General features: G+C 39.2%; 1 protein-coding gene across 1 annotated transcript in view; it reads right to left on the bottom strand.

Annotated features, from left to right (window-relative positions):
- TULP4 (tubby like protein 4) overlaps positions 1 to 20,946 on the bottom strand; it is a gene marked incomplete at both ends in the record, with an annotated part of 40,356 nt that overhangs the window by 11,343 nt on the left and 8,067 nt on the right. Inside the window, 3 exons of the mRNA XM_009864518.1 lie at positions 5,658 to 5,824; positions 10,050 to 10,184; positions 12,699 to 12,879. Coding sequence (XP_009862820.1) covers positions 5,658 to 5,824; positions 10,050 to 10,184; positions 12,699 to 12,879 — 483 coding nt within the window. The remainder of the gene's footprint in view (positions 1 to 5,657; positions 5,825 to 10,049; positions 10,185 to 12,698; positions 12,880 to 20,946) is intronic.

Below are 20,946 nucleotides of genomic sequence, written 5' to 3'. Positions count from 1 at the left end.
TATCCCTTTCCTCACTTGGATGCGGTTCAGCCAATGAAAACACTGTTCAAGCTGATTCTTGCTGGCTGCCTTGAGCTCGGAAATCCTGAGCCATGGGGCCTGTCTGCTGCTCTGCTGCTCGTACTAATCCCTTGTCTGCTGGCGCTCTGGAGTCCCACTGGTAATGAAATAAAAATGGTATTCCAGGGCAGAAAGCCTAGTAAGAAGGAGGATCTTCCTCAGGAGAAAGAACCCAACCACAAAATAATATCTAGTGAACGGTATGTGTAAGTAAAACTCTGATGTATGTTTCCTGCTTGCTCTGGCTTTAGACTGCTGATGTGGAGACACATTTTTCTCTCTGCTTTTCTCAGAGAGAAGCAGTGGCTGCACTGCCCACTCAGCTCTTTTGAACCATGTGTGCACACCTCTGTACTGCCACAGCATTCATGGATGGCTGCTGGAAAGTAACTTAACTTTTTCATTCTTCTGCTCCCCATATTTACAGTGGGAATAATATTAACTAGTAAGAATTGATAACAATAAAAGCAATGAAGACTATGATGTGGTCAGAAATTACACTGCTGTGGCCTTACATGATTTTTCATGTAGCAAACGTGTACTTGATTTGCAGATGCTTCTTATAACCTCTGTTTCCACAGTAATTTTTTTGGGGTAAAATTTCAATACAAAAATGAGATTCCCTTTTAGCAAAATGAGTTTATTTAGATGTCTCCATCTTCCAGTCCTGGTCGCAATCCATTTCTGCAGCAGTCAGAGATGATCTTATAGTATGGAAAACATCTTCATATTGATATCCCAAAGAATGTTTCACCAGCTAGTTCTAAACTGTTGCTCCTGTTTCTCTTTCTGTAAGAAGAAACCCTCTTCTTGAAGCTTTACTGTCATCCAATATCAAGTAAACAGGATTAATTTCAGGCAATATAAATGAAAGGCAATGTTAACTCAGAAGCAACAAATCTGAACACTGTGAAAAATAAACGAAGACAAAGTAAGCAAGGTCAGCTCAGCAGGGTAACATAAAAGGCAGCCTCTTCTCTCAAAGCCTTTTGATCTGAATTTAATCTAAAATTGCACCCTCCTTCTCAGGTCTTAGTAAAAAAGCCTTTACAGTACTACCTTGTTTCTGCAGGATCACATCATCTTAAATCTGTCCGTTCAAATGCTGGACATTTCCAGCACAGAAGCAGCCTGTGAAATGCTGTGAAGACTGCCGCTGACAGCAGCAGGTTTAGAGCAAGTGGGTCTTCTTCTTAAAGATTCCTGGAAACTTCTCCCATAAAGACAGCCTTTGGTACTTTGAATTAGGGTTTAAAAATACTATATTGATAAAAACACGACTACGGTTTTTCTGCATCTAATCTTGTTACCTATACAAAGGATTCTGGAAAATGTGGAGCTCAGTTTAGTCTTATCCTTCTTCCTCACTGCACTCGAGGTTTAATCTGTTGCACATGAGTTAAACAGCAGTAAAAAATCATAAGCTAATGCAAATTTACTGTAGAATCATAGGTGTATAGATGAGATCAGCATCAGGGTTTCTAAATCCACATTCTTGTTTCTCTGGTCCTTTCTGGGATGTATAAAAAAATTATAAAAAGCAAAGAAGGAATGAAAATATAAGCCACAACTTTGAACCAGTAGAAAACAGTCACAAGTTTGTTAAAGTTGGCAATTAGGTAATTCTGAGTCATCCTGTAGGAGACTCTCCTGTTTAAAGTTCAAATGGGAAGACATGAACAGCTCTGTCCACTCAGAAGTGTCAGCAGGTATGGTTAGTTAGTATAATAAAGACATCAGATGAGAAATCCTGAAGTAACAGAACTGTGTTGCAGCATTTCTAGTAAACAGTTTCAGCAAGACTGTAGAACAGTCTTGAATGAGTTGATTATTTTCCTCCCTGCTTGGTGCCAGCGAAAGGCTATATGGATTTAACAAATAATATAAGAAATAAACCCTCCTCCAATAAAAAATTATGCCAATAAGGAAGTCTGATGCTGTAATCACATTTTTAAATGTTGGAAAACCAGGACCATGAGAAAACTAGCAGCTAAAAAAAAAAAAGAGGCATCTTTTTGGTACATTAGGTTGTTGTTTGTGTACACAAGGGTGAATGTAGTAAGAGTTAAGTTTTATTGAACTTGATAGTCTGTTTTTGAATAGTTATCAACTGATCAACAGCCTTTAAGATAATGCTCTTTGTATAAAATAAATAACCAGTATCAACTCTTCGGAGTTGCAGTGTGGACCCACACTGCATAGAACTGCTTCCACTAAGACACGAAGTCTGGTGTGATTTTCTGAAGTTCCTCCTGAAACTTTTTCATCTTTCTTTCAAGGTTCAAACCAGTTTGATTCTGTGTAGCAGAAGTTCAATATTTGCTCAACCCTTACAGATGCTTTTTCACCTCTTTCCACTATATTCTGCAAATATATTCTTGCAGCATGTCAGGGTGGCAGGCTGAAGTCCCAGAGCAGGGAACACAAGAGACTGTTACACAACGCTAACTCTATCACTCTGTTTAGGAACACTATTTTTCATGCAAAACCATCATGTTCATGTGGATACATCTAAACAAATATGATTTCCCTATGTAGGGTTTTACAGTCAGCAAACCAGGTTTACAACCTATAAAATCCTACACTGAAGGTGGGAGCTTAAGAGAGGTAATCAAATGAGACAGAGGATGCCAAAACCATACTACAGCTAGAGAAGAAGGTGGCATATAAAACACCTTGGGGGGAACCATAACAAGAATCATCATCAAGATGAGTAACTCGCAGTACCCCAATCTATTCTGCCTTGGGGTTTGCAGTGACTTTATGTCAGGCAACACCCCTGCCAAGTTGTGTATAAATCCTACACCAATTTTACACTGAATTTTGTTATAAAGAATAAAAATCTCTTCTTTCTTGAATATCCTACCACAGACAGGGCAGACAAATAGCAGAAACAAAAAGGTTCGGGATACTTCATAGATACACTTTTCAGACATCTGCTTTACCAAAGAATTGGGACAGAGGACCACATGGAAAATTAGTTTTGCACCTGCAATCCACTAATTTATGTTTCCTTCTGCTTTACTTTTTTGGACCTTTTGATCTCATTTAGAATAAATATGCTTTTCTAGTCACACATTTGCTTGCTTCAGAAGAAACAGTTTTAGCAGAAGAGTTTGAGATGAAGAAATTATTTTCTTCAATAACCAGTGATGAATTTTATTAAATCCCATTACAAGACTGACTGTCATGGTACAGAAAACTAATTAATTTACCCTGAGGAATTTGTAATCAGAAAAATTAATGGGACAACTGGCTCACTCTGTCATCTTTGCATATACATCTTTGGATAAGAGGCATGGGATAACAAAAGTTACTAGCCATTTTTTTGCAACAGTGTTCTTCTATCTGATTTTGTTAGTAAACCAAATACTTAGCAATGTTCTAGCATACAGGTTGCCCACCGAAGTTCTGGATGCTCCATCCCTGGAAATGTTCAAGGCCAGGCTGGACGGGGCTTTGAGCAACCTGATATAGTGGGAGTTCCCCTTGCCATGGCAGGGGCGTTGGAACTAGATGATCTTTGAGGTCCCTTCCAACCCAAATCATTCTATGATTCTACGATACCTGTCAGCTGGTAATACTGCTAGACCAGCATTCACATACATAGAAGCCTAAAGTCCACATGAGCAGATACTTCTGAAGGATCACTCACTTCCTCCTGCAGCTCAGTAAATATGAATTTAAATGCACTAAATAAAGAGAATAAACAATGGCTAATAAGAGTGGCTCTAATTTTAGAAAGGTATGTACATAGGATTTTTTATAAACATAAATATATCAGTTTGAATGCTATTCTTATCCTGGTTTCCCAAAGAAATGAGACTTCATGGCTGTGCTATTGAGTGGGGGTTGACCCTCCCCATCCTTCACTTCCACCCTGGCTTAAAACTTCTCGAGCTGATGGCTTCTCAACTGAAGTTGACAATCAGGGAAGAAATCCCCATGATATTAAAATGTTGCAATTTCAGTGGAAAATAGCAGCTGGAAAGAGCAGAGAGGCTCATGTTAATGTTTTCACTATGAGAAATGGTGCAGTATGATCTTGGCAGTTACCTGTTCTGTATGACCTGTCAGCTGCCCTATAAGTACTCATATAATGGCAGAACACTGAGCTCTCATGTCAGTCACAATACGTGCTTTCATCCAGCTGATTAAGCACAGGAGAAAGGAGAAGAGCTGAAAGTGTAAGAAGTTGAAATGATAGAGGGAGAACTAGAGGAGATGAAGGTATTTAAACAAAGGAAAATTTGAGGTTATGGGAACAAAGCAGTAAGAGAAGAGCCTGCACACACGCACACCTTTAAGACAATCTGACCCCAGCAGTTCCGATACTCGAACCACAATTTCACAGCTTGAGACCAGGGTGTTACAGTGGTTCAACAGCCAATGTAGACAAACAGTATTCTGGTACAGACAGAATAGAATGAGGTTCGCATTTTACCTGGTCTGGGAATAAGCAACACTGGTGTAAACGTGTTTTCCCCAGAACTGGTCCAGACAGAAAAAGGGTTATGTTTAACACAATACAACTGTGTGTATGGGTAAGTCCTTTAGGCACCTAAATCAGCATTAGACGTCACTGTACATATTTAGGTTGGCTTTAGAGACCATTATTTTATGCATTACAAAACTAAAGAATTCTATCTAAATTAGAGTGCTAATGTTAATAAGCATAGGTTAATACTAAATATAAGCAAACACAAAAGCTTAGCAGCTGGTTTACTAGTCATCCTTTTGTATCCATCTCAGATCAGGGTACTGAAAAAGAAATGATAATAAATGGTATAATCATTAAACATAATTAAGTAAATCTATCTATAGCATTCTCCTTCACTTTTAGACTTCAAAGCTATTATAAATTAATTACGTCTCACTAGTAACAGTCAGAAATCAGAATGAAGTCATCCCTGTTCTGCAGAAAATGAAATAAACTGTAGAGAGACATTCAGCTGGTTTCTGAATTATTAATGAAGACCTATGAAGCATGCTGTGCTCCTACGCAGCACACACACCACGGGCTGACATTTACTTGTCAAGTAACACAACCGAGGTTACAGTGAAATTCTGTACAGAAGGTAGGAACACCAACAAGACTTTCTAATTCATACTTTGCCATCTGATGCCAGAAAACGTAAAATATTGCATCAGATCAACTGACTGTACATTAAAAAGTTACAGTAGTAACAACGAGAGAATAATCTTGTAGTCATTACACTAAAGTTGGAATATTTTTGTCCAGCTCTTGGTTCTGCTACAAGATCAAGAAAGTTACCCAGTTTTTCCTCCTCACTCACTTATCTGTAAAAAAACAGAATTTCCTTTTTCTGTCTTGTCTGTTCATGGCCCAACGATTTTGGGAAACACACTGTTTCCACAATACCAAGCACAGTGGGCCTTAGAATCTGATGCACTCTTAGATGTCTACCTCAATGCAAACAGTAACTACTTATAGTGCATTTTTTTCTATACCGTATTTTAGAATACATTCAGGATATTCTGCAACCCCTTTCACACTGCAGATCTGTATCAATGAGCTAAAGTAGGAAAAACATGTTAGCAAAGCATTGAGAACTGACTTAAAAAATACCTCCTACCTGCACAGGTGTCTCCAGAGTGTAGATATGCTCCCCACGCACATTGTAGAACTTGACAAGTGCACTTTTCAACAGGGAACCATTGCTGAGGTCAACCAGCTGGCTTTGCTTCTCCATGCCTGCTACTGCAAGTAGGTCTCCTTGTGTACACCACTGCACTACTACATCTGAAAACACAAAAAACCCATTAATGTTCATAAATACATAACGGGTGTCAGGAGGATGGAGCCAGGCTCTTTTCAGTGATGTCCAATGACAGAACACGGGGCAACGGGCGCAAGCTGGAGCATAGGAGGTTCCACAAAAACATTAGGAAAAACCTCTTTCCTGTGAGGGTGACAGAGCACTGGCACAGGCTGCCCAGGGAGGTTGTGGAGTCTCTGTCTCTGGAGACTTTCAAAACCCACCTGGACACGTTCTGTGTGACCTGCCCTAGGGGATCCTGCTCTGGCAGAGGGGTTGCACTAGACGATCTTTCGTTCTGTGATTCTGTGAAAGATGGTTTGCAATAATCACTGGTTAGGGTTGGTAGGAACAGCATTTCCAGATGCTGCAAAGTGACTTTAACAGCTAAATCATACTCTCAAAAGTTACTTAAGTACTTAGAAACCTAGATCCTTTCACTGAAATTGTAACAAATATGCCACATATGCACTTCCCAGAATGATGTTCTTATTTTGCAAATTGCAAAAAAAGTGTAGAAAACATTAATTTTTTCTCTCTCTATGGTGAGTCTAGAATGGAATCAGTGGTTGCTCCTAAGTAACTAAGGACAATAATTTATTAGATATGTTAAAACTGATGTAGAATATCCTATGTACATCTCTGGAATAAGTAAGTGGAATCCAGTTAATACACAGATAAAAATCTCACTAAGAGAGCATTGGAGAGTATTTGTCTGAAAAGGCCTACAGTGCAGAAAAGTATCATATCTGGCAATGCCTCATGTTCTTACTGGCTGCGAATATAACTTTTATCATAACTCGAACTATAGTTTTAGTTTGGTGTAACAGCAAATAAGACAGACTTTTGGAATTTTGTTCATAAATACATTTGGCTTCCATGACATCACGGGGTTTTTTGAGACCTGACTTGTGAAAATCTACTGATCTGTCTAGCAGCAGTTTTCCAGAAGCAGACGAGGATTGCTTAGTCTTTCATATACATGGGTACGAATATACATATCTGTTACTTCTCCTACAGGCACCTCACGATGAGGAACAACCACATTTTAATTTGGGGATGCTAATTTCAAACCCTTATATCCTCCAGCTCTTTGTCACACATCAAAAGCAGCACTAAAACAGTATTTTGTGTTTTTGCTTGTGTTTCAGTGGCAGATTTACACATGTAAGGAATACTGAGCTAGTCTTCAAACCTTTTTACTCTTAAACTAGAGGTGAAAGGCAGCTATTTTGTGCAAAGATGAAGTAAAGGTGAAGAAAAAACTTTTGTGCTCTGGGATGCCCAATCTGCCAAGAACCTTTTGAAGACGTTCGTGGGCGAGAAGCTGTCTTCAAATGAAGAAGCAGGAGAGAAATGAGAGTTGGCAGGAAGGATCTCAAAACTGTTTCAGGTTGTCAACTTGTCATTTTCGGGGACTTTTATGTGCAATTTAAAATGGTTTTGTATTATCTCAACTTTCTGATATTTCTCATGGGAATTATGCTTCTGTACATATCAAAGGCAAGATGCACGTTCCTCAACATAATTTTTCCCCAGCTAGGTATTGTATGCCTCTTTTTTTCTCTCAGTCTTTAGCCTTCTAAGTAATCTACAATTGGATTTAATTCATTTTTCTCAGAGAGTATAAGGATAGGTGGCTTAGAAGTCAATGAGGCAAGTTGATTAACTCCACACTTGGTAGCTCGTTTAACTACACAACTACCAAAGTGAAAAAACAGGCTCCTTTGGATACACCTTCAGGTAAAACTTTCAGTCAAACCCCAGGGAAGAAGAGTAATAGCTGTGTCCAGCAGTTTTCAATCTCTCTCAAACAACCCCTACAATTAGGCTGCTGCAAAAGCAACGACAGGGTGGATGTGAGCTGCAGCATCCCAGGACAGTGTGGCTCTACAACACACTTGCGCTGACAACAGGGTCTTCAATTACTATCGAAGCTTCACGCAAAATAGCTCAACTGATAACTAGGTTTCAGTGAAATCACAGAGATTAAAAATCAGACGGAGGTTTCATCTAGGGTAACGATCTGCAAGTGAATCAGTGGATCAGAGCTATCCCTCAAAACCATCTGTCAGCCACTATAGGCATTTACATCAGCAAATCTGGAATAAAGAGCACTCTAACATGTGCAATAGCTCTGCAGGCAGTAGTTATACCTAACCAGTACATTCAGTAGATGTAGTTCAACAGTTCTGTGGGTAGCAGTGCACTGAGAATCACCAAGTTAAAAAGCCTAACAAAAGAGAGGATGCAACCGAACATTTCAGAACCTTCACTGGAAGTGACAAAACTTCCAGGAGTGTTCAAGTTGGACAAAAAGAAGAACTTGTATTTGAGTAATCAAATTTTCATCCAACAGCAAAAGTTCTTCTGTATCAATTTAATATAAATATTCTCAGTAAAATGACAGCTATGCAAGCTAGTAGAATGAAAAAAATATTTGCTATTGCTTGAAATAATTTTATAGTTGCCTGCTTCAAGAATGCATTGAATACCCTACAACAGTCCATAAAGGCAAGGACATCGGCTGTAGAAACCACAAAGCAATACTTTGAGATCTGAAACAAAACCATATGAATTAAGACTTGCAGACAATACTGAAAACCATCCACTCTCAGCAGAATACTAAGTGACTGAAGAGGATGGAGACCCTGAGCTGAGTGGTTTTGCACATTCTTGCATGCAATAAAAACCAGTAAAATTACAGACACTTGATAAAGAAAACATTTTAAGGATATACAGCAAATGTGTACATCTATATAAAACTATATGTAAAACACTTTCCACTGTACAATGCTTCAAAAGAGTGATATCCCAGTCACCTTTCTCTGAGTCACACACACTTAAAATCCAGCAAGATGCTGCGCATTCTTTATCTGCTGATGAAAACAATGTAGGCCAGTTTACAATTCATAAAAATATTTCCACTCTAGCTTGCATATTAATATTTTGTTAGAGTAGGTGATGTAGTTATGGGATCTTTCTTCCATCACTGAAAGTCAACGAGGAAAGAGAAACAGGACAGATATCCTCAGGAAGACAGAGACCTACAACTCTAAACAGAGAGTAAGACAGAGTTTGTTTCTGCTACTATTTCTAACCGAAAGTTAGACTAGATGACAACGCAAGACTACTCCCTGCCCTACTACAATACTGTAGAGGTGCCAGGCAGACCCGTTGGCTGGTATCACAAGACCTTCTCTAAATCTGTTTCAGTTTCTCAGACTTTAGGTGTCCTTTTGGCTGAAGGAGTTTTCTGGATCATAGGGCTCCCTCATGATGGTGCATTTTACCAACCATGTACTTGATGTGTTGGCACAGATGGAAGCAGAAGTGCAAAAGAAACGTCAAAGGTGATTTTTTTACGTCCCAAAACTACCCTACATAATGAATTTCCCCAAAACTATTTGGGCTGGTGTTAGGGCAATGTTTCACTGAAAATATCCTACTGTTAGAGAACAGCTAAGAGTCTGCTCCAACAGCTTAGCTTTTTTTTCATCTAATATAAAACTATTTTACCCATGGAGATGAAAAAGAATCCATGTAACCTACATTCAAGTATGTGCTTATGTGCTGTGTGTGAATTAAAATGTTTCTGCAGGCAAAGCATTGTAAATTGTTCTGAGTGCTGGCGAAGTAAAGGACTTGTTCGATAGCTAAGAACAGTAAAAAATCAGTGTAAATGAAAGATTTTACATGGAATACTGATTGTACAAACATTCAAACACATCACTTAGCAAGATATAATCAATGGAATTTTTATTCTCTCAGAATAATCTCTTTCTTGACAATTAAGAATTCCAGCAAGTTTTCAATATTTGTGAGAGTCAAAGGAGCACTGTGCTTCATAGCTAGTTACAAAAAGCATGGGAGGACACCTTTTAAATGCAAAGGAAGTGTTATGTAGCAGAGGCATTCACATATTAGCACATTCAGATGAAATACAGCAAACAGAACACTTGCTCTACAAAAACTGCCTTAAAAACACCATCTCCAAAACGGACACATTTTTTCCAAAACAAACTCTCTATCAGCCAAACCCTGCTCTGCCACCTGCAGGTGTCACTGCTGGAAGAGGCAATAACAGTGCCCGAGCACTTCTGGGCGAGGAGAGGCCACCACAAAAACACAACCTGTACACACTTCATTCAAAAAGAGAGAAAAGAAAAACAGAGCACAGGAAGAGGGCAAAACGGCTTCTTTTTGTACCTTTCAACCCTGAGCGGATGATAGTAGGTGACAAGTCATCATAATTGTTCATTAAACTGATGTCTCCTGACGTGAAGCTGACAGTGAGTAGCGGCTTGGTGTTCTGCACCGGGACTGGGTACGCAGCTGGTCCATCTGCAAAAAAAGGCTCTGGAGTGAGCAAGAGGCAAACAACCAGAAGTAATTACACCCAGGGTGAAACACATTGTACTTCAGCCTACTGCCACCAGGAGTGGTTCCAAGCCTCAAACTTTTCCTGCTTATTCCTGCAATGTCTGTGGGCAAAAGTAAAGCAGGTTTAGCTAGTTAGCTTGTCCACTTTTGTGAAACCCTGATGTTTTTACTTCGTGAATTTTTACTGCAGTATATCCAAAACTATTTTTGCATATACTATTATGTGATACAGAGGTGGTTTTCCATGCTTCTCCACTGCCAACTCCCCGAAGTGTCCACAAATTGAAAAATCAGTGCTTTGGAAGGCTTCCTTGGGACGCAAGTTGAAAACAAGTTTAATAATGTAAACATATTAAAAACTGTTTGTTAGATACACTGTCTGCCTGGGCAAGTGCCGACTGCTCCTTCTGAAGTCAAGAGCCCTTATAAGAACTTCTATGAGAAAATACTGACCTTTCAGACTACTGTGCTCTAATGGTTAAGAGCTAGTCAGCAGCATGAAAAGTCACCTGCCATCCTTCATAACAGGATCCAATGCCCGCAAACGAGTGAGCCCAAGAGAAATATCTGGATTTAAAAAACCCTTCTGCAAAGTCTGCTCCTCTGGGCTAGTTTTACAGCATTCACTGAAATTCCCTTGTTCAAATACTTCATGACTGCTAACCACAGTCTGTAGCATTTGCTGTGTAACATTTTGTTTACAGTTTCTGTCAGGAGATGACACTGGCCCCTGATAAAGTGCCTCTCAAGGCCCAGCCAGCATCTTTTCAGCTCACAAAAAAGGTAGAGCCTGTTAAGAGTGGTACTGCTTCCTGAACGTGTAAAAAACTATGATCAGAAAGCATTTTTGGAAAAAGATGTCTAGTAATTAGCATCTTTGTGTGTATATAATTTAGTAAGAGAAAGCCATCAAACTTCCAGTCCTTCCTACACAGCTGTGTGAGTCAAAGGTTTGTCACCTTTGAGAGGTTTCTGCTGCATCTGCTCTAAAGAAAACACGTCATGTTTGGGTAATCATTAAAATAGGCTTGTAACAAGTCCACCCACCCCAACTGACTCAGAAAAAGCTAGTGCATTTGGATGATTTAAATTCTCATCTGTGTACTCTGCAACTTCACCATCTTTCAGCTGGAACCTCAGTATTTTTAAAAAACAATGAAAAACCAATTTAATGTTGTTGTCTGACTTGCTTTAGAAGCTTGCTAAGAAATTTGAAGTTTGTTTCTTTTCTTCTAAGGTACGAAGTCTCACCAAATACCAAAAATGAGGCATGAAAGCCAGCCAAAACAAAACTCAGTTTTAAAAGATGCTAGCATTTTACCAGGCATTATCTTCTATCATTATTTGTTAAATATACTGCCATACATACACATGATTCTATATTGTCTATATACACAGTACTATACTGTCATTTATACACATGATTCTGGAAAAGGTTGAGGTTTGGACTGAAATCAAATAGGATTTAAAACTGCAAGAGTCCTCAATTCAGTGGTTCACAAGTGAGATGAAAATTCAGAATTATTTCTAGCTAGTATGCATTCAGATTTTTCATTGTAGTGACTGTTATATTTAGTCGTAATTTAGTTCAGACTTTATACAGTGGAACACTGAAATGGCTTAACTAGTTCTTATAGACTAATCAACACCAGTAACAAGAAAAAGTGTTAATTTTACTTGTATAAGAAGAATGGAGCTGACTGTGCATGAAAACCTATGCCTTCTAGGTCTTCAATTTTCAAAAAGTTTAAAACCAAAACATTTCACCCAATGAGATTATATTTACACTTAAGGGGAGGGAAGGATTTCTTCCTGATGCTCAAACTGGCAATATGCTCTGAAGCATAGCAATTAGTAATTCCAGATGGCTCCAGTCACCCTTCTTCTAACCTGTGTAGTTGCAGGAAACATTTTCATTTCCAACCCTTCTACAGAATTTATTGAGCTCTTTATGTCAGGACTATCAAGGATAGGGCTATAATGATGAGTATTACAGAAATCCTGTGAAACAGATATAAAAATTAAGATGTAGTACACTTCGTTATGTCTAGTACTGGTGTCTTTTCACTTGAATTTATATAACACATTCTACCTCCATATGGACTGCTGCAATGTCCCACATCTGCTTACCAGTGATATTCCCCTATCTAGTGCTTTTCACTCACCCTCATTAAAAACTCTGAACTTTGTGTCGTTATCTCATCTGCGCAAATGGAGACAGGGCAGCACAGATGAGGTGTGACCCACAGCAAGCCACACAGCAAGGCTGGTGGCAGAGCTGGGGACAAACACGCTCTCCCCAGCTCTCTGCTCCATCTCCCGTGCTACCTCCACAGGAACACACCATCTTTCAGCCTCTACTGTTTTGAAACCGTGTCCATCCTTCTGTTCTAGTACAGCACAACTCCCTGGCATTCAAGGCGTCTTTGTGAACGCGTGCAAAGCTGAAACAGAAGGGTGTGCACACAACAGTACCTTGTGGTGGGGAATAGTCGTCGGAGTCGGTGTCGCTCTCGCTGCTGTCCTCCACCAGGAAGCTGGGGTAGTTCCAGGACATGCTGAGGATGCCATCTGACTCGTGAAGGAGCACGTGGGCCAGCATTCGGCCATGGCAGTCCATGACGATAACCTGTCCATCAGCAGTGCCAAACAGTACCTGAACACAACAGAACAGCCCTCAGTCCCACCAAATGTTGGTCACTTGCCCCTCCTTCAAACACATCTTGCAATTAACTACCTACGCTGGCAACTAATTGAAAGCAAAGGAGTCAGGGATGTGAAATAGTGTCACAATAGGCCACCACAACCAAAGATGTATATAAAGAATGAAGTTAAAGCAGCAGGGTCTAGAGGTAAGTGCCTAAACCTGTAAGTAGTGCTTCACAGTGGGGTGCATTTTGTTCGCTTTAATATGAATCACTACACTTTATTTGAACTTGGACACTGTTACAACTAAAGCGAGTTGGCAGGAGGGCTACCACAGATTTTGCAGTATTCTTGAATTGTACAGAAACTTCTAATACTGGTGGCAGAAACGGAGGTATGCATCAGTCATTACAAGATCAAAAGGCACAGGTAAAAAAGTGAGGTCTGAGCAGAGATTTCAAACGGCTTTTGAGAAATAGAAAGCTGAATAGAGGAGGACAGATTATTCAGTTGATGAGCTGCAAGAACGCGGGAGAACGTCTTCCAAAAACTGAGGCAAAGAGCAATATGAGCAGTCAACAGGAAGTAGAGTATTATAACCTAAGATGAAGGCAATATGTTACATATTCAGGAAGAGATGAAGAAGAGCTTCTACCCATCATTTCAAATACAAAATGGGTAACGCAAGTATTTTTCTTCCCCCTACACGACTCTGTAGCCAACGCACACTAACTGAAGTCAGACTGACTGGAAGTTAAGATCCTGCACATTTACATATTTTATAAAAAAATCAGGAAATAAGGATTAATAAATCCACAAAATGATAAATGCATTAGCCAAGACTGTTGCTGCTATCACATAATATTCAGACAGAGGAGGTGAAATCCTTTATTTTTTTCTGAAAATAGCAGCATAAGAGCTCTGCCTCCTAAAATCCTGTCGAAATACTTTACAGCTGGGTAGGAACAAAATGTTGGGACTCATCATTCAGAGTTCAGTCTCATGCTAATCTAAATCTAATCCTTTCAAGTAGCACTGCTCCAAATTCATTAATTTAAAATGAATTAGTAATTAAAATTAGTAATTTAAATGACTTAGCAATTTTAACTAAGTCCTCCAGTAATTTCCAATCGTGTGGGCATCTTAATTCTTGCACTGAAACCTGAGAAAGCTCTTTAGCAACTTCAAAATGTCAAAGGGCACTTTTCATCTCTTTAGCCAGGCTATAGGTTTCAAGGAGCAGCTTTACGTTTCAGGGTTATTGTAGCAATACAAGTTTTAAGATGAAAGCATTTATCAGGCTTAAAGTCCTGCTGGCTGAACTCCTGCTGAGTGCTGTAAAAATGTCTAATGGTGTTATCATCAATAACATTACTCAAGTTATAAATGCCACACTCAAGCTACTTATATCAGACGAATGAAACTCTCTTGACCTTCAGAAAAAAGGTTGAACCACAGGGTAGGTCTGAAGAATCCAATAGAGAAATTAAAAGGTTGCATCTTAGCTGCCTAAAGTCGTATTTTTCAGGCATTTGCAGATCTAGGAGGTCTGAGGGAACATTGGAAAGGTAACAAACAAGTTATAATGGTTTGTTAAGCCTTGACTATAAAAGTTAAATTATAATAATCATAATTTTTAAAGAATCTCAAATACTTATTCTGAAGTGGTTCCTTGGCCTCCTGTTTTTCTCGTCTCATCTCCTTTCATACTGTTCGTTATTTCAACTGTTTTTGCACACACTATCACTTGCATTTTTAGAATTATGCATATTCTGATATTGAAATACCTAAAATCACCCAATACATTCGAAGTGTAACTTACATAACATAAACACAAGATTTCTTTAAAAAAGATATCAGACATAATGAACCCTACAGTAGAGTGAAGTTGTTGCTGATTAACGGTCATGGAAATGCAGAGCAGTCCCCAATGGTGCCCTGATGGTGTATTCTTTGAAGGGAAAACCGTGATAAACAGCATGGGGATAATTCACACGCAGTTTTCTAAGCTTACCAAGGGCTGAAAGCTGGGTTCTGCCCTGAAGCACAAGTGTCTGGGCTCTCCATGAAACCCAAGCTTGGGGTGATTCCTCTTTACTATAACAAAACCGAATACCCAAAAAACACCCTTCTCTGAAATTTGCTGCCCTCTTAACTTCTACGATAACTAGTGATGAGTTTCACAAGCTAGTTTTGGTAAATTAAAAGATTTTACATCTAAAGTTTTTTCAACTCAGAATAGCTGTTAAGCTATTATCCATGAAGCTATCATTCAAGACTGCAGTCCCCTTAAATGCCCAAGATCCCCAAGATTCATCCGTTAGCAGTCTGAAATATACCAATGCCTAAATGACAAGATGGGGTATTCTGCTCTGAAGGATTCATGTCGCGAGGAGATGAATATCATAATAAGCAAGAAGCCAAAAAATTCAGTCCAAGAGGAACAACCTGAACCTGTTCAGTGACTTTGCTACGTGTGGATCTGTTGTGCAGAACTGTTGCTATTCCTGTAAGATTGTTGTGATGCTGTGATTCGCGTGGGCCAGACACAGTACTAGCAGAAAATGGTTTGGTAGCACCAAGATCAACAGGGCTGCAATGGGATGAGCAAAGACCTGGTGCACTGAAGGTCCAGCTCAGGAGGCTCACTACTTCATCAGAGAACTGTAATTTACTAACAGCAATGTTACTTTTGCACAAAAATACATTTTACTGCTATTTAACTTGGTTTAAAGTAAGTAACCTAAACTCACCAACAGTAAGAATGCTCAAAATTTAGGTTAATTTGAATATATCAGCCCAGTAGGAGGGGGGAAGATCTTACCACCACGTCATATCTGATTATATGCAGTAGATGGGAAAATTAAATTGTTATGATTTATAGACTTAAATCTGTGAAGTCACTGTCCATTCCCGCATCTTTGGCTGTCCTCATCAAAGAAGCTTCCCAGAACTACAGTCACTTTGACTTCTACAATAAACAAGGATAATCCAATCCCAGCAACAACGTATTCAATGACTTAACATATATATGAGGAGTAACAGATGGAGTTATTTCCAGTCTAGGGTTTTGGCTGTACAAACTGAACAGTCAATACTGTTACAAAAAGATATTGATAAAATAAGATGCTCCCTTCATGACAATTAGTACTAACACTGAAGGCTTCTAATGTTGCTAGTTAAACAAAACTCCCAGGAAATCTGATCGATACATTTTCAGAACATGGGCTATAATTCTGCATCAGGGCAATGACTGAACCTTTGACTGAAGCTCAAGCTGAAGTATAAGAAGCTGGACTTGCTATAGCTACTGGAAGAAATATAAATTCACTGAAGGCTACTTCAGGACAACATTTTTCAAGTGGGAGATTCCAGTATCATGATCCTAGAAGGTTGAAAAAGGAACATCTATCATCTCCTTTACTCCTGTTCACCCAGGATTTTTAAAAAGAACTTCTCTGACTTTTTACAAATAATGTACATCTGACAACAAAGCAAAACAACAGACTCCGCTAATTAAAACAGCACTGAAAATTAATCCGGTAAGCTCCATGCTGGCATAATTTGATTACTTAAAACACAACATTTTCACAGAAAGACAGAACTTGCCTTGTAGGACTATGCAAGGTGCATTAGCAGATTGCATTTAAATTCCTGGACACACTGAAATGTTCTGAAAATTAACATCATCTGTCATGAAATCTTATGCGCTTTAATCTTTCCTAAACTGTAGCTAAGTTGCCAGTAATTTCACTTAGCAATTTCTCAAGTTATATCTCGTCCACTTTCCATAGGATAGGTGGCAGCTAGAAGGACAAAGTGATCGCACAAAGTTTTTCCAGGAAGTGGAAGCAGTTGATCACATTAGAAAGGCAAAGGGTTAGATAAGTCCTAGAAGATGCCTGCTGGACAAGTCCAACAACTGAGATCTACTGGGCATGAGATTCTCAAGCCTTCTACAGCCCTAAGTACGTAGCCTGTAAATGTTGCTATCAGACAACAGTAAATATTTTAAACAGCAGTATTTTAAAATAAAAAATAATGTAAAACATGGGGTGATATAAAGGCAAACCCACTACCCCCACTTTTATAATGCAAATTGACTACTTAATCTTCCCCTTTGTGGCCAATTCTTCTCCCTGCACTTCGAATCTATCCAACCACAGTAAGTAAAATATGTATTGTTATAATTTGCTGGGGTTTCTACACCTGTCTAATCATTCATGTAGAGGATATATTCCCACCCCACCACAGCTCACATGCAGGTATTTCTGTCAGGAAATCCAAAGGGGAGCATTGGAACGCCTTGACTTTTCCAGAACTAAATACACCATTTTGGCTTTTTTTTCTAGCCATCACTTTTAACGACACATGCAATGACTTCTAGGAGACTAGTGAGTCATGATCTCCCTCTGGAAAAAATATCTGACCTAGGTATTTTCAGACAAGTCTACAGGTGTCCTGTAATTCCATGTTCAATTTTTGCTTTAATCAGTTGCAAGGTGCAGATGAAAACCTTATTCACATATTTCTGTAATGTTCCTAAACCCTTTTCTAAATCTATTGCAGGAAAACAGTACTGCCCTTCAAGACTTAGGACAGAGATGTGATTATTTCTGCTAGCAGATAAGTTAGCTCATATTCAAGATCCTTCATAATCTTTGGATATACCAGTTGGACAGAAGGGCTTGTTGCATTTCAAAATAACATGTTTCATGGCCCCTTTTTAATTTCCTTGTACTTAGTGAGGAGTGTCTCAACAGTGACGTAGTAGCCCAGGGCAGAAATCTCACCAGCATCATGTGACCAAATAAACCACGAACAATCTTCCAAAACTCTACGCTTTTAGTTTTTAACATTCTCCAGGGCTGTGTTTCCAAAGTCTGGAGGATTCTTCTTCCACCTACCCTCTTTGCAAACCTTGCTCTTTCAGCATTTTGTTTTACTCTTTGCCTTTCTGGTTCCTTTTCTGTTTGGCACACCTCTTGCTGTATGAATGAGGCCACCAACAGTTTACCCTGGTACTGCTGCATTTGCAGTCACCTCATGCAATGCCGATTCCCTGACATTCCCCTTTTCAAAGTTTAGGCCTGTCTTCACGCTTTTTCCTTTGGCTTCCTCCCCCATCTCGCCACAAAGGAAAAAGTCAGCACTGTACCTCAGAAAGTACATTCTGCAACAACGCTAATAAGGCCAACCGCGTATGAATTGTCAGAAGATGCTGAGTAGTTCAAGGAAGCTGAACTAGTTCTGTTTGCCCTGATTTAGCCATCTGGACAAACATAAGTATTTATGATAGGAACAGCCTTCACAGTTGTCACATAATGCCTTCATATTAAGAGAGATAAATCTATCTCGCCGATCCAAAATTAATTGAACTATAAACCGATTAATATATACAAAATGACAGATTGACCTTCTATTTGTGCTGGTAGGTTTAGTAATATAGGAAATACTTGAAAAATTACTGCCTTTATGCATTTTAATTAATTAGCTTAACACAAAAATGCCAGTCTTGCTGAGTTACAACATTTTGCAGTTAATTTAGTTGTGGTATCAGCTTTTTTGCATTCCTTGTGCTCTTCTTGTTTATTGTTTCTCCATCACAAAGCAGGAGGCAGTGCAGCAGCGGCCTCTTAGGATACATTAAAAAGTGAAAGTTTGTTTTCTCTCAGTGTGATATTTTTGGTTTTCTTTCTTTTTACCTCAAAACGTAGAGAAAATAGAGAGTACCAGAGAGGGGGAGGCAGCTGTTTTCCCACTGAAAACACTTTTTATTTCCATTAAAAATTCAGCTGCTGTAAAATAATTTCTTGAACTGACACAAAAAGAGACATCACCACAATTCACACACAAGCTCAGGGGAGAAGAACTAGGTTTCCTTTGACTGTCTTTATGTCTGAAAAAAATGAGAATAGTTTCTGTTTCCTTTGGATATGAGGAGTTACCAGCCCCACATACAGATAATCACATGATCATCCAGCTAACTGCATATATACACAACAGTGAAATTCTCATTTAAGATCACTGACACTTTCAAAAGCGAACTGGCTTAGTTACCTACTGTCAGGCTTGTTCCTTCTCTCTCTTACGAAGTCCATTGGGTCTAGATAACCATTACTAAACCGCCAGATGAGAAGACAAAGTAAATGCACTGCAGATCTTGGTGACAGATCCATTTAATAAATACTGAAATATTAATATGTGGGGATTCAAACTGCATTGGCTTTATTTCTCTCTAAAATAGTATAACACAGCTGAATGACTGTAGATGAGACACAGCCTTGTACACTATTTCAGGAGTCAGAAATGTAAGTAGTCTCAAAACCAGGATCTCCAGCTATGCAGCTACTCTGGACATGGCGGGATGGAAGCAATCATCCAAGCTAAGATAATGTCATTTGAAAGCACTGTGACAATTCATAGAAAGACTGAATCTCACATGCCCCTCTAATTATAGCTGGACTAATTATGACTTGTCTATTTCCAGGTATACACACTTCTATATTCTTTCCTAACTCTTGAGGCATTTTTCAAGAACGCATCCTATAACAATTAGATTCTTAAGTGAAAAGAGTTGCCCTTCTGTACAATGTTTACTGACTTAATATGCCTCAGTTTACTTTAGACATGGAAAAGAGTTGTGGTATTTTTTAAATTTGTGTCAGGTTTCAAACCACATCTGAAGTACTAAGCAAAATGAATAGAAAGCCAGCAGCTGGAACACTTCTACAGAACTTCTGTAGTTTTAACACAGTAAGGATTCTGAGCCTGGACCACTGAGCTCTGACAGCAGAAATACTCTGGAAAGCTCTTCAAGCAGCACCATTTTCTGTTTTCTCACTAAACTCTGACAGGGAAGTGCACACATATTCTCCACATATATCAAATCATACATAGCAGCAAAACCGATTATTTGGTACTGTTAGGTGGGAAAATGCAATTAGTTTTACAAACAGTCACTCAATCAGGCAAAGAAGTCAACTGATAGACTTGGCAGTCTCCTCCATTGTTCCCAAGCCAAGTTTTAGTTATTTCCTGGAAGACATGTTGACTGCTAAAGCTAGACTTTCCTTCAGAGTTTTTAAAGTCTGAGAGTTTCTGCTGGGGTTTTGTGGTTTGGATTTTTTTCCTAATTGAAAATGGTATTACTTAGCAACAAGGATTGCACTCTCGACCAGTGAAAATGCAATACAAAGCAGTTTAGAAGCAAAGTCCAAGGACTGTGATTTTCATAACACAAAATTAGGAAGTGTTAAGCTATATGCTAATGGAAGCCAGTCACTCAACTTCTGCATTCTACTTCTAGGTCTCAGGTGCTGGCAGAGAGGTGTAACTCAGCACGGTCAGGAAATACATAGAACGGGTGAGCTCAAGCACAACTGAAGCAACATGGAGATAGTCTGAGTAACAAGCTGTTCCTGAAATAAGGCACTGGAGAACAATGACTGTTCTCCTAAAAGCAAGGAAAGCAGGGAAGGACTAATCCCTTTTCAGTTGATGCAGTCATCAACAATCCCTCAATGTCTCAACGCTGACAAGAAACTGGTTCCTGGATAAAGAGCAAGAGCTCAGGTTGAATCCATGCAGGATAAAACACTGATGGGAAAGGCTTTAGAGAATGAAGAGATACTGTTCCCATTTTCCATTGTCATACTATCTCTTTTATCAAATCAATAGAAAGACCATGCCATATCACTTTCTGAAAACATCACCTTTCATCTCTAATTTACTATGACACGTGGCCTTGCTTTCTCAGACAAGAGCTAGTGGAGAAACCCACAAATCTCCACCTCCAGATTGTCACTCCTTCCCTGCAGCACAGTTTCAGACTTTTCACTGGCTTGAATGCGTCTGACCCAAGTTCAAGACCCCATTTGGGTCCTGGTCTTCTTACTAACTTCCAGAAAATTAGATGGATTAAGTCCTAGTGATAATAAAGTTCAGATTGACCACTCTGGCAGCTACATTTCTTTTGAACCAAAAAGACCACAAAGTTATGGATGAAACAAAGGGGTCCTGGGGCCCAGGTGTTCTCAGCCAAGTGGTGCTGGCAATGGAGTAACACAGACTGTTT

Source organism: Apaloderma vittatum, unplaced genomic scaffold (genome assembly GCF_000703405.1).
Source record: "Apaloderma vittatum isolate BGI_N311 unplaced genomic scaffold, ASM70340v1 scaffold10682, whole genome shotgun sequence".
NCBI classification, from domain to species: Eukaryota; Metazoa; Chordata; class Aves; order Trogoniformes; family Trogonidae; genus Apaloderma; species Apaloderma vittatum.
This window is presented reverse-complemented; position numbering and strand designations above follow the sequence as displayed.